Genomic DNA, 14,606 nt, shown 5'->3' with positions numbered 1-14,606 from the left:
TAACTAATCAGGGGGCCCCTGGCAGGTGGGGGCCCCTAGGCTGCAGCCATGTCTAACATTAGTCCGGCCCTGGTAGCCTAACTGGTGTTGACAGGTCTGTATGGGAGCATGTAATTCCTTTTTTGAATAGCAACTGTGATGTTAAAGGTTCTGTCCGTTTTTGTTTCTGTTTTATGTATGTTTATTTGGCTGTGTGGATATGATTACTGTTTATTTTGTCCTTGGGTTGTTTTTGTTAACTTAATCTTTTGGTTGTATTTCTTGCCATGTAGGTCTATGCCATGTGACCTTAAATTAACTTATATTACCTGGAAGCGTGATGGTCAGAGAAAGGACTTCTGAAATGAGTTTGTGTGCACTGCATTTGCAACACTCCTCTACTACTGATACAAGGCGTACACGGTAATTGCTTTGAATTAATTCTGTAGCCTATTTTCTTTATACATTTTGTATGTCTTTTGTGCTTAATATGAATGCATGGTATGCATTGTTTTTGTTTGTTGTCTGTCAGTTTTCACAGTGATCATGCCAAGCAGAGAAAATAAAGTCATGACATCAGTATGAAGCGTGGGAGAGATTTATTGAGACCAGAAATGGATACAATGTATTTGAGTAATATGTTAAAAGATGTAGTTAAGTAAAATATGTATTGTAGGACTAGTGAAGTAAAAGTGGATGCAGGAGGATATAATGGCTATGTCTTAATCTGTTACTTAAGGCTCTCTGTATAATGTCATAGCAATGTTGTCATGATGTAGTTTTCAGCAAATAGTGAACAGGCCCTCCAGCGACCCCATCTGCAGTAAGAGGCCATAGCAGTGTTGTTATGATGTAGTTGAGTCTAGTCAGTAATGAGTTAATTGGCCCGCCGGTGGGCCCATCTGCACAAAGAGGCTATACAAATAATACAGATATGGCATTTTAGTACTTTGCAAAGACCCTACTGTATGTTACAACCTTACTGTTACCAACATTTTAATCTGTTTTTTTTCTTACTTGCAGTTATAAAACGCCTTTCAAGTAAGCCAAGGTGTTATCGGAAAAGTGTCCATAAACAGTGACTACAAATGGTGTTGCCACACCCCCACCCCTGACGGGGAAGATTTTTCCATCTTCCTTCCTCCGTTTTGCCTCATTGTGATGCAGCTGATCAAAAGGCTTATACTTCCTATCTCTTCCAGTAAACTATCTTGTAGAAATGCCCTGCTCCACCCTTGGCAGTGACCACTCTGACATTTATTGTTCCTCCCCTGCCCTCCGGAAAGAAGTTGTTGAGGCCGTCCCCGCTTAAAATAGGACTCGCTGCTCCGAGTTTGTCAGAACTTATCACCAACCCAACACACCACTATTGAGAGGGCTTTTATCATTGATTAAATCATGAAGTTAAACATTTATTGCTCTACGAATAGCAAATATGTCACCATCTCTCATTGACCTCCATTGATTTTCATTGTGTTGCTTTCCATGATTACAATGACCCTAAACATACACCGAAGGCCAAAGTTGATTTTCTGGAGAGGTGAGAGTGAATCAGTGATTAAGTATGACACATTGCGTATTTGAAGTGTTTTGAAGTGACTTATCTGCTCATTTTCGCATTATGTTCGATAGGCGACAAAACTTTTGTCTTGTGAAAATCTGCCCTGTCTGTGTTCATTAAAGGGTCAATCTTTCTTTGGTGCATGAAATTTATTTTTGTACATACATTTTCATTCGGGAGGGTTGTAGCTTTCATATGAGTGACTTCTGAAGCCAAGTGATTAATTGAAAGTTATGTAAGGGATAATTGACGACACGGTGTGCGTATAACAGGAAAAATAATGCACACCTAGGTGGTGATGCGGCCACGACGCGAAGCGGAGTGGCCGTTACACCTCGGTGTGCATTATTTTTCCTGTTATACGCACACCGTGAAGTCAATTATCCCGCTTATACCACGGTTGCCACACTGTCTGAAATTTATTTGAGGCATTATTTCGATGCTATAATGGCTAAAACAAAGGTTTTCTGTAGAACTAATTCCTTCCGCCACAAGAAGCTTCTTTTCATAACTTTCTGGCGAACTGCCGTTGCTAATTCTAAATTGAAGGTTGCTATGGACAAGACACCGTTGATAGTTCTATCGCATTCGGTTGTCAAGTCAAGAGCCAGTCGTTAATTCTATCGCATTTGGTTGTCAAGTCGGTCGCCTCAATGTTCTACCCATTCGATATATGGGCGCGTCTGACTTGCCCACTAGACCATGCTACAGTTGGCATGATTCCTACACATGTACAGATCTCAATAGATTTAAAAAAAAAAAATACCCCGCGCATCTTGGCGACATTCTAACTGCCTCACCTCGCCATTAACTTCATCAAAACAGGCACCTCGTCAATGTGCTCTCCTCCCATAGGAAACTCCCCTTGATTTATTTTCCACTGCGTTCCCATAGTTAAGCCTATTGATCCGAAAATATCCCATACTTTTCACAAGTTACGCTACTCTCTCAACTGATAAACGCTACAACCGCAGGAAACATCTCCTCTCGTGGGGAAGAAACGCCCATGTGAAACGGGCGTCCCTTTGCGCAGGGAATCTCTCTCTCTCTCTCTCTCACACACAAAGTTGACAGAGTGATGGTCAGTTGGGAGAAATAAACATGTTTCAAATTTGATTAGGTCTACTAAGATTTGCTCCAGATTCACTATACATTGCTGGTGTTTCCAGACGCGCGGTGCCACATGTGTCACTTCAGCGCGTAATGCTTGCAACTTTTTTGTGTGTAATTTATGAACGTGCGTGCCTTGGCGCATTGATACACTGGAGTTATGCGGTCAGAAAAGTGACCTAATAGTGGGACTACTTCAGGTGTGCATATATAGACAGTTAATCAATACCCAATTTAGCGCGTCACAATGGGAGATTCCAGACTGCCGTGGTATAATAGCTGTTATTCCACACAGATGGATAGGTGACAACTCTTTTGGAGACGGCTGTACAGATGCAGGTGTGAAATCAACTGAAGAACTAGCCTACTGTTTTCAATGCACCACAAAAAGTTGTTTCAGAAAGAGTTGGCCTGAATAATACCTATAGAATACATATAGAATACCTTCTTGAGTTTATACTGTATACTCGAGCCTTTAGGATCTGGCATTGAAGAGCACCTGCACAACGGATTTACACTCATGCAGCTCTACAAGAAACGCCTGTGTTTTTTCTTTGCTTCTGAGAGTTGCTTTGAGGAAAATCAGTTTAAACCAGTGGAGACACTGATGATGGTGACTGGCAACGGACAAATATTCTGAATATGCACGACATAAGTTAACATAAAATAATGTCACAGACTCACAACTGTTTTTGTCTGTATGGTGCGATACATTTTGAGATAAAGACTGTGGGGATGCAACAGAGCAGAATTGTTCCTCATCAGATGAAGAGAAGTGTTCACATCAAAAGTAGTCTGGCTAAAGCCCTCTATAATTTTTCACTCAATTATAAGTTCCCTACACGTTACTGTGCTTGATCTCCGTGGACCCGACTTCATATAGGAGGCATCCCAACAGCCAATCAGCAAGTGCGTATGGGGGTTGTCCAGGTGGTTGTAATTTGACAATGTTGCAATAGCCTACAGTAGAGCAACATTCTCTAATCCCAGAGGAAACTACAGCGTCTAGCAGCATACATATTATTGCACAACATATTAAACACACCTTTACATTTAGCCATAGGCAGATCAGTCACACACACACACGCACGCACGCACACACACACACACACACACACACACACACACACACACACACACACACACACACACACACACACACACACACACACACACACACACAAAGCAGCAGCTGTGATTGATTGGTATGACCAAATGTCAGAGATCGAATAATAGGAGGGACTAGGCTACATCTTCAAAATGTATGTCAGTGATTCTTAACTTGGGGTCTGAAGGTGACAAGTGCAGGGTCAATACCAGGGGGAGTGAGAGATATAGAACAGGGTAATAATATGATATTTTAATCAGAGTTTTACAAAGTAGAAATAAAAGTACTGTTATGGATGTTATTACAACACCAGTATTAGGATATTACAAGGTTTGCAACAATAATGTCATACTTCTAGAGTTATTACATTCATAACACTACTTCTACTTTACACATCTCTGATTTTAACAGTACTGCAGGCATGCATTGGTGAATCCATCGACCAAGATTTCTAGGATCACCACAACACTGCTGGATTGTGTCCTACATTCCAGGTACACAGTGTGCCCTCTAGTGGCAGGAAGGAGGTAGTGTGTTTGTGTGAGAGAAGAGGGTCAGAGAGGTTCCTTAAGCAGGGGTGCCAAAAGTGGAGAACAAAAGCGGCAGTTGTCCCGGGGCCCAGGGAGAAAGAGGGGGCCCCAGAATTAGGTCCTCATTACATTGTTTGTAGTGGGCTGGGGGGCCCTTTCAGATGACTTTCTCCTGGGCCCGGCCAAGCTGTCAGCAACCCTTAAGCACTGTGGGTAAAAGGGCAGGTGCATGTCACTGAACTCCAGTGGGTGACCTTTGCGCCTGGGGCGTCTGCAGAAGCACAGGGTACAGTGCACCCATGTCAACAAACATGCCAATTATTGGTTTCGTTTTTTGACACAGCACTCACAACTTCACACGGCACACATAAATAACATGAGCATAAAAGCCATGGTTACACACGCACATGCACGCTCAGTGACGAGTAAAGTCAGCTTTCTAACCAATCCATATGCACATCCAACCCCTCTTTGATGACATAATCACCATTTCCCAAGTGTTCTAGCCTTGATGGTGCCTGAAACTCCCAGTGATTGGATACTCTTTGGTGAACTCCGCGGAGTATCCAATCACTACATTTCACGCACCTGGGAAATGGCGACTGAGTGCTTGCTGGTTCCATGCACTACCATAAATGCAGAGAGAAACTCACAGTCTGGTGTGATATTACAGATTAATTGTTTACCTAATGAACAGGCTAAAGGACATTTAGCTCTATCGAAGACTTTTTACATACAACATGGCCACATTTTTTAGCAATATAGTGGAGCTGAAGGGTATTATGTAGGCCTACTGGTCTGTCCTTTATTTCGAAAACACATAACTTCATATCATTATCCATAATAGTTTGCGCCCTTAAGCAGATGTCATATAACAATGGATTGCATTGCTGTTTTTGAATTGGCCTGCTTTGTCAACATGAGTGTGGAAGTACAGCATGCCTAATGGTGTGGTCCTAGTTGAATTGGTCTTTCTTAGACGCCAACGTGTCAAATGATCAGGGATGTAAGTTATAGCCAAAATGTTTTGAAAAGAAATGACAAATGTCTGCAACATATTTAACAATCTCTATCCCTCAAAAGCAGTCTGAGAATTTTCTAATTCTCCCTCATAATTTGTGCCGATTCCCAACCATTTGGACCTACTGTAGGCCTATGGCAGGCCATAATCAGCGGGCCAGTTTGAAAATGACTAGATTGCTATCTTCTCGTCCTACTCTGGTGTGTGCTTCTCTATGCCTCTATGCCTTGAGAAAGTAGAGCCAGTCACTGTGTGAGGCATCAAGCTTTGGCATGGGGTAAATACACTGTATGTTAAAAGCACTGTATTGTATTAGGCTATTCTGCCTACATTTAATGTTGATGGTGATCAACTTGGCCCAGTCATAAACCATCACGACACAACTTTATAGAATTGTAAAATAAATAAATAAATAATAATTAAAAAAAAACCCCATCTCAAACAAGTAAGCATACCTCAGTGGAGAATATGGGCAGTCCTCATTGCAGAGTTTGGTCAGTCATAGGTAAGCAGTTAGGGTGTCAGACTTGTAGCCCAAAGGTTGCCGGTTCGACTCCCGACCTGCCAGGTAGGTGGGGGGAGTAATTAACCAGCGCTCTCCTCCATGACTGAGGTATCATGGTACTGTCCCACCACACAGCTCCCTTGGGGGCACCATTGGGGCATAAATGCAATTTTGCTGTGTTCAGTGAACACTTGTGTGCTGTGGAGTACTGTGTCACAATGACAATGGGAGTTTGAGTTTCACAGTTGGCCTTCCAAGCATCAAGCTTTCAAGCTCATAGCTATCACCACCACCACCCAATGATACAGTAAGTAGACCTCCTTGCCACCACCACAGTTAAATAGGAGGCCTACTGCTTGTGGGCCTATATTGGATCTTCCATACGTTAGCATACGATATTTCTTTATGGTTGCAACTACACCATGTCTTTGCTTGAAACGATGTATAACTTATGTAATGTTAAAAAAATAAAATCACACTCACTGGACACATTTGCACATTTGTGGAAACGACTGAAAGACTAGCCAATCAGGGACTGTATTCACTCCTATTGGTCATAATATCATTTCCGTTTCCGGTCGGCCATTCACGCTTCTGTCATTGCGGCGGCTGGATCTGTACAAAAGTAAGGTCTACGACAAAGGCTGTCGATTATGCTATCTTAATCAATATTGTTTGCATGTGGTGCATCTGTAGGTATGATTATTGTGTAGGGAGAGGTTATTAATAGAAATGGTAGTGCGGAAAGCTCATTTTAAGGCATTGCCTACTTCTGACCTTGCTCTGAATAACATTTGCTAACGCTAGCCCCCTTACTAGTTAGCGTGAAAAATACCTCACAAGTGTGACCATATAATTCACCGTTACATCTTTCTTTGTCTTGCTATTGTGATCACAATGTGGAAATGCGCATAGATAGCAACAATTGTGCTGTCAACACAGTTTATGAGACTGGCACGTAACCCTACAGTCAGTTTGGCAGCTAACCTTAACTAGCGTGCTAGCATAGTTTCGTCGTAACAACAGTCAAGTGCAACATTGCTTGATTGGTTGGCTTTCCTGACAGTTGCCCTAAGTATTTTGCTGCAAAACTATGGAAAGGCTGGTGCAGTTAGTGCGTAGATATGGTTTGTATTGTGTGTTAATACTTTGCGAAAGGCACTGATGGCATGTGAAACGGTTGCTACTGTGCCTGTTGTTTTCTATTTGAACAAGTACAGAACCATTAACATGGCCTACAGTTTTAATTTTGTGTGTGGGATTAAACAAAAACAAAAAAAAACAGATGACTTGTGTGTAACACAGCTATTTCCTCTTGCGAAGGTAAAGAAGATGGCAGGTCGACGTGTTGCATTGAAGGCCATTGACTGGATGGCATTTGCCGAGAGGGTGCCACCCAATCAGAGGGCCATGTTCAACAACCTCAAAACCCGCAGCGATGCCATCGCTGGAAAGTAGGTGTAGAACTAGTGGACCTCGCCACACAGTAGTAAACATTGTGTTAAGCTTCATTGCATTTCACATAGCAAACAGTCACCCACATCAACTTGCCTATATACAAAGTACTGCAGAGGCTTTTAGACTTTGAGTACACAGTCCCTGGAGCAATGTGGGTTTACTTCTCCGCTCAAGGGCATGACATTCTCATGAGGTGTAGAACACCACCCACAACCTACTTCTACTGGTATAGGATTCAAACATGTAACCCTCTGAACCGCTGCCACAGGCTGGCTTAAGTTTTGTCAAAGCATTCACTTGTGATTTAGAAAGGGACTTCCGATGGTGGTATGAGGACCAGTTTTTAAGTGCACTGACTTAAAAGATTTTCTTTTCTGCTATAGGTTGGCCGCTTTGCCCGAGACTCCTGCTCCCATCAACTGGGCCCACTATAAGTCTGCAGTGGCCAAGGCTGGCATGGTTGACGAGTTTGAGAAGAAGGTGAGTTTGCAGTAAATGAGGTGTGTGTGTGTGTTTGTGTGTTTGTGTGTGTGTGTGTGTGTGTGTGTGTGTGTGTGTGTGTGTGTGTGTGTGTGTGTGTGTGGTACTGTACCATGGTTGTCATTTCACTATTTTGCAAAAGTATCTCTGTGACCAGTAAACAATCCTTAATATTTTGTTTTCCTCTTTTTCTTTCGTGTTCACCCTGGTAGTTCGCTGCTCTTTCCATCCCAGCACCAACTGACACAGAGACGGCCAAGATTGATGCCCAGGAGCAGGAAGCGGTCAGTATTAGTGAATTACAAGCCTCTTCTGATTGTGTCTTGTCGCATCTTGTGTGGGTCCATTTTGCAGGTTATGTCTAAGATCACTTGTTTTTTTTAGCATTGCATTGACATTACTTGTTGATTATCAGCATTACAAGGGGAATGTCCTATGTGTTATAAATTACAAGGCTGCATTTATCGTCCGGTATAAAATTTGCAGAAAGATACTGGATGAAACTGATTAAATGAGTTAATCCATATACTCCATTGTTACAAAAGTGTTCTCCAATACCAGAAAATGGCTTATAACATAACTTGAGAGATGATTTCATTCACCCAAAATGGAGCATGATGCTCAAGTCTTATTCCTCACACCAATGGTAGGGTAGATCCATATAACATGCTGTTGTGCCTTGCTTAAAGCATGAAGATAGTATCTAGTATTCACACATCTGTTTCATTTTTCATCTGACCTTTTCCCCTTCAGAACAAGCACGCAGTTGACTATGTTGCAGCATCCAAAGCTCGTATTGTCCAGTATGAAGCAGAGGTATGTACTGTATATATTCATTATTCTTTTAAAACATTCCTTATGTTTTGGAGTTTTTTTATTTATTATATAGTATATATATTATATAGTATATACTTTTTCATTTGGATTTTGCAATACTGTGTGTGCGCTTGTGATGGGCTAGTAGTGTACACAGAGGGGTTGATATTTGACGCTCCAGGGCGCCCTCTGTCAGGAACATGCTGTCCTCACCAGACCACGGCACATGCTGTAGAAGTTTAAAAAAGAAACCTCTTTGGATCACAGTAGAAATGCTTTGATGGATCATTACTTCTAGATTTTTGAGTTGCATCAGTTTTGCAGCCTTTGTTAACATTGACCTTGATTGACAATTGGATTCTCTGTGTGTTTTGTTCATCATACATTCTATGTTGCTGCAGTTTGCCATAGACATCATATTTCAGCCAAAGGCTTTATGGGAAAGATGCTGTGTAGTATTCAAAGTGACAAACACTGGGATATTCATGGTCATTATCATTTCAGTGATTCACTGTTACTGTTCATTGCCACAGGCATGGTGCCATCTACAGGCTGTGGGAGTATTTGTGATGAACCAAGAGAGAGCTCTGTACTTCATTAGTTGACATGTGTTGGCCTGTTGCAATGCGTTGAGTGTTCTATGCTCTTGCGCTGTCGCATTGTTGGCAGACAGAAGGATCTGGAACTGTCTTAAATTCAGGTCAAGCTCAAGACAGCGTGGGGGATTTGCAAAGCAACTTATCACATGCTGACTTGATTTGGAGTTGTCTTCTCGTGATCATCAAATGGTGCTACCAGGAGACTGCATTTTTGGAAAATACATCATGAACCAATTATTTAGACAGTTATTTACATCTCTTGGATGGATATCCTGCTTGCATGGAAGAATCGGTTTTATTTTAAGAATCATGAAAATGGAGACCTGTCCCTACTTGGACAAATCCTGTCTTGATGGCACAATTCATAATCTGTCAGTCATTTTTGTGTGGCTATGGTATGGTGTTGCAGTGTGGTCATCTGCAATGTCTACTGTAACTAGGGCTGTGACGATATTGTATCGAATCGAGAAATCGCGATACACAGTCATGACACTGTATCGCGATCAAAGTTTTGTTACCCATCAGTCCAAAAAACAACCACATGATATGAAGTGATAGTGCTTCAAATCATCATCATTATTATTATATTTAAACTTTTTTAAATGATTACTAGAGCCTTGTAACCTATTCTCCCAATAAACTATCTTAGTTTTTATTCATAATTTTGATTTATAATGTGAAATAGTGGCGTGTATCGAACCGTAGGTCGTAAACTGTGATCGGAATCGAATCGTGAGTTGAGCGTATCGTTACAGCCCTAACTGTAACACATTTTGTTTGGCAGGTGGGTGTGGGTTAGTCAGTTTGTGGCACTCTGCATTGCAATAGAAAGACCATGTTTGGTGCAGTATGATATGAAATCCCTAAAAATATGTGGCACATACTAGTTTTTGTAAAGCGACATTAGAAATTCCATTCAAATTACCAAACCATCCTCTTTCCGGGGGACTAGTTGAAGTGGGAGGTGTTTGATGTCAAGACTGCCGCTATAACTGTAAATGCTAGGAGCAGTCCACTATGTTTTTAATCAAATGAAGTGTTAACGGCAATAGCGTGGCTGTATCTACACATTTTTGTTTTTATCCCAATGCCAACCTGTGTTCTCTCTGTCCACAGCTGGCCAAGTTCCAGAACATGATTCCATTCGACCAGATGACCATCGAGGACCTCAACGACACCTTCCCAGAGACAAAGCTGGACAAGGAGAAGCACCCATACTGGCCACACAAGCCCATCGCCGACCTGTAAACTTGCTTCAAACGCCCCGCTTTCCCCCACTATATAAATGACACCACACCTCTCAGATGAGATTGTATAGTCCTCCTGTCTGTTGTATACATCTGTTAGTGACGTGACTCAGGATTATAATTCTGACGAGTATTGTCACAATGTGATGAATAAAAATAAAAATAATTTGGATTTCACACGCGTGTCAGGTCTTGTTTCCTCCACCTGTTTTGAGATTCTGCTTACTGAAACTGAAATGACCCAAAGTACCATCAGAGCGTGGCCAAAAAAAGTCGACACCACAAAAAGTCACACACTTCGTTGTTGCACCACCTTTAGCTTTGATTATGGTGAACATTTGCTGTTGCATTATTTCAATAAACTAATGGAATGCTTGGATTTATTTCCATTTAGTATTGCATTAAGTTCACACCAAGATCTTTTATTGATCATGGTAATTTTTAACATGGCAAAGCCTTCCCCAGCACATCCAAAAGGTTCTCATTGAGGTTGAAGTCTGGACTCATCAATGTGTAAAATGTTTGGTCTTGTGCTCCATGAACCACTCTAGTGAAATGACTTGTCAAGACACATCCTGTGGTCATGTAAAATATCTGTTTGAGAAGGATCAAATCAGACATCAACCATCACTGAAAGTTTTGATGTCAGGTCTTTGTTCAGAAATTCCAATGCATTACAGATTGCATGTTACTGCCTTTTCAAAGTTATCCGTTACACTGCAATATTACTATATTTAAAATGTAAGGCTTTACACTCCTTTTGCAATAATTTATATTCTCGCCAAAAAATACTATGGATCTGTCAATTTACAGTGTAAATCAAGCTAATGAGTCATGCTCTTCCCTAGGGCTGGGTATCACAGCCATGTTCCTGTATCGATTCGATTTCGATTCTTAGGGCTTTGAATCGATTAATCACGATTCAATTCGATTTGATTCATTCCGAATAAATTCAATCCGTTCCCTTCTTGGTGCCAGGATTTCCCCCAAAAGATGCTGCTGCCTATTTTTATATAAAAATGTCAAAGGGCTATGACTTGACAGTGTTTACCCTAAAGCGACCGACTGGGGTCATTTATGACCCCGGGCACATATTTTCATAGACCATTTCTGCAATTTTCATCAGAAAAACTTCTAGGAGTTCGTCAATACATATGTTGTGCATGTTGTGAATTATTTTTTGTGAGATTTGGACCATCTATATGGGATTTATAATCAAAACACCTCTAGGGTCATTTATGACCCCGAGAGGATCCATGAGATACTCAACATTATAATGTCCATTGTCGTTGTAATTTTCAAACTCTGGTTTTTGTACTTTGTGTCTTGGGGCAGGCCATGGTCAGTAGACCTAAAATATTCATAATATAAACATTTATAGTACTATAATATATTATATAAATAAGTAGGGCACCCCTGAGATAGCCAACGAAGCATATTGTGTGAGCACCCAGGTAGCATTTCTTCTGTTATTGCTCCATATTTGTTGATATCATGGCACAGTGGTCCTAGACACATGATGAGAATATGAAATGGAAGTCATCCTGATGAACAAAGAGGGAGGAAACAAGTCATCAGTGTAGAAATCAATGGCGTTTTTAGAATTTTCCTTATTATATGGCTATACAATGGCTGAAACATCAGTTGAATCATTTCTTTGCTCTAATACATATGGAAGACACCTTTTCACAGCAACAATGTCCAGAAAAAGTTTCAGAGCAATTTTGAGTGTGCATAAGGTTATATCTTTGAGACATGGTTTTGTCTATGTAAATTACCATATTCTCTGATCTTGTGATTTCATGAACAGAGAAATGTTGAGTACCCTAAAGTTTTATTGCAGAAATATCATCTATGGGCCTAATGGATATAATTTAGCTTGGTTTCGCAAAGTTTCAATTTGAGCAATTTCCATAATTAGCATAAATATACTGTATTATTATGGTAAGACTACTACAAGTGAATGGGCTAAAAAATGTAAATGATAGATATCACCATGAAACTTTCTCAGTTGATTACTGATGATGAGAGAAGAAAAAAATGTATTGGATGTTTTTTGTATTTTGATGTTTACATATGCAAATGAGGGCATACATCATATTTTGCACATACGTATGTAAGTTGGACTAATTTTTAGCAAAACAAAAAAGTGTTCAAATTCACATTTTTTTGCTTTAGATGAGGGACAAGTATGTGCAAGATGTAAATAAATTTGAATGAACCCGAAAAAACAATTTATATAGTGGTATTACTATATAAACTCCTTGGGGTCATAAATGACCCCGCTCGGTCAGATTAGTCGCAAAAACAGGCCGGTCGCTTGAGGGTTAACAGAGTGCTAATTTGTAATACATAGGCCTAATTGACTAATACCTACTGGGTATGTTCCATAGACCTAAATTAAACAAAAAGAAAAAGAACAAAAAAAATTTGTGCCCTGTGAATCGATTATGTGAATTTCGATTCGATTCGATCGATTATCGATTAACTCGATTATTTTACCTAGCCCTACTCTTCCCCCTCCCGTCCAGGAGATGTTTCACCAGCATGCAGAAACAACCTTGGAGCTAAGAAGTGCAATTTATATGTAATTTTTTTCTTGATACAGTTTTTCTCAATTGGTTTTGCACATTTCTCACAACAGAATAATGATTCTCAAAACTTTTTGTTCAATTGTGACTTCCTGGTGTTAACTGTGCACATGATAAAATCAGTTCCTCATTGTTTTCAGCATATAGCAAATGCTTTCATCCACCATGCAATGGTTGTGTACAATTCTCAGCTTTTTCGTACGTTATCAATTGATTTTGTCATATCACTCAAAGGGCTTTGTCACTGAATACATGAAACTATCTCACCCCCCAAAACATTTAGACCCTAGGTCATAGTTTAAGTCTTGACATGCAAAATGATTTACTGAGCTGTCATAATGTGTTAAGCACTGTATCATTTCCATTGTATTTTTGTCTATAAATATGATCTGAATTGGTAAATCGCTCGCATGTACATATTGACTCTCTCTAATCAAAGGCAGTAGAAGGGAAAGAGAAAACAGGCATGCAATACAATAATAGGCACTGTACTGCATTACATACTCTATGCCTCATGTGTCCTTTATAATTACGCTCCACGCAAAATTACAATATTTCCCTGCACTAACTCAAAACATGCACACACACACACACACACACACACACACACACACACACACACACACACACACACACACACACACACACACACACACACACACACACACACAAGCACACTGCACTTTCTGCACAAAACCCAAACATACACACACTGACACACAACTCATACTCACACACATACACACACACACATACACAGGTACACACACACAGACGCACACCGCACTTTCTACCTGCACTAAACACACACACACACACACACACACACACACACACACACACACACACACACACACACGCACACAAAACACATACAAACACACACACACACACACACATACTGCTGCTGGTGTATTTAATAAAACCTTTTTTTTAATTATTTATTTTCTTCAAATGCTACTATTACTATGTCAGAACGCTATAAAGGACTTTTAAAAAAAGCACAACAAAATACCTCCTCTTAATGTATGTTCTCTACAAGTCTTCTGTTGTCCAGTCTTGCACTTTAAATGTCTGTATGAGCAATGTCTACGTCCATACTGTCTATGTCCATGTATGAGTACTGTCTATGTCTATACTGTCTATGTCCTTACCTAGATTAGTCTATGTCTGCATGGGAGAGCAAGAAACGCAATTTCAAATTCTTTGTATGACCAGTGCATGTAAAGAAATTGACAATAAACTTGACTTGACTTGACTTGACTAGAATTTCACAAGACAGTAAGTCCACTGTATACAGTATCAGTGTATTGTTTCAAATTTATTTTGCTTTACAGTTCTATATTTTTTCACCTGGGTATGCAAGACGAGTAAAAAGGGATGGTAAAGGGCACATTTTGACACCTCAACCAGAGTTTGCATTTTTTTCCATTTTGCAATGAGAAAACCTGTCAATATATAGGCCATACTGTATATAAAGTTTATATAAAGTATAATCTGATCTGATCAATGTAATATAATGTCGAACTTACAACATTTACCATCCAATCTAAACAACATTTCGCTTCAGAAAAGATCCTCAAGAGTGTACTAGTCAAAAT

The 14,606-nt window shown here is 40.3% G+C and overlaps 1 protein-coding gene across 1 annotated transcript; it reads left to right on the top strand.

The window, feature by feature from the left end:
* The first annotated feature begins 6,379 nt into the window (after nt 1-6,379).
* On the top strand, nt 6,380-10,591 carry atp5pd (ATP synthase peripheral stalk subunit d). The gene is made up of 6 exons (XM_063221059.1): nt 6,380-6,439; nt 7,138-7,268; nt 7,656-7,752; nt 7,965-8,036; nt 8,506-8,568; nt 10,284-10,591. The coding sequence occupies exons 2-6, from the start codon at nt 7,147-7,149 to the stop codon at nt 10,413-10,415; spliced, it is 486 nt and encodes a 161-aa protein (XP_063077129.1). The 5' UTR covers nt 6,380-6,439; nt 7,138-7,146; the 3' UTR covers nt 10,416-10,591.
* The last annotated feature ends 4,015 nt before the right edge of the window (nt 10,592-14,606 follow it).

This window comes from Engraulis encrasicolus, chromosome 2, assembly GCF_034702125.1.
Source record: "Engraulis encrasicolus isolate BLACKSEA-1 chromosome 2, IST_EnEncr_1.0, whole genome shotgun sequence".
Taxonomy (NCBI): domain Eukaryota; kingdom Metazoa; phylum Chordata; class Actinopteri; order Clupeiformes; family Engraulidae; genus Engraulis; species Engraulis encrasicolus.
The sequence above is the reverse complement of the archived record's forward strand: the minus strand, read 5'-3'. Positions and strand labels throughout refer to the sequence as shown.

Excerpts from the sequence above, each read along its gene's own strand:
- atp5pd (XM_063221059.1), top strand. The coding sequence starts at position 7,147 with ATGGCAGGTCGACGTGTTGCATTGAAGGCCATTGACTGGATGGCATTT. Across the intron at positions 7,269-7,655 it reads AGCGATGCCATCGCTGGAAA|GTTGGCCGCTTTGCCCGAGA; the intron begins GTAGGTGTAGAA and ends TTTCTGCTATAG. Across the intron at positions 8,569-10,283 it reads TTGTCCAGTATGAAGCAGAG|CTGGCCAAGTTCCAGAACAT; the intron begins GTATGTACTGTA and ends CTCTGTCCACAG.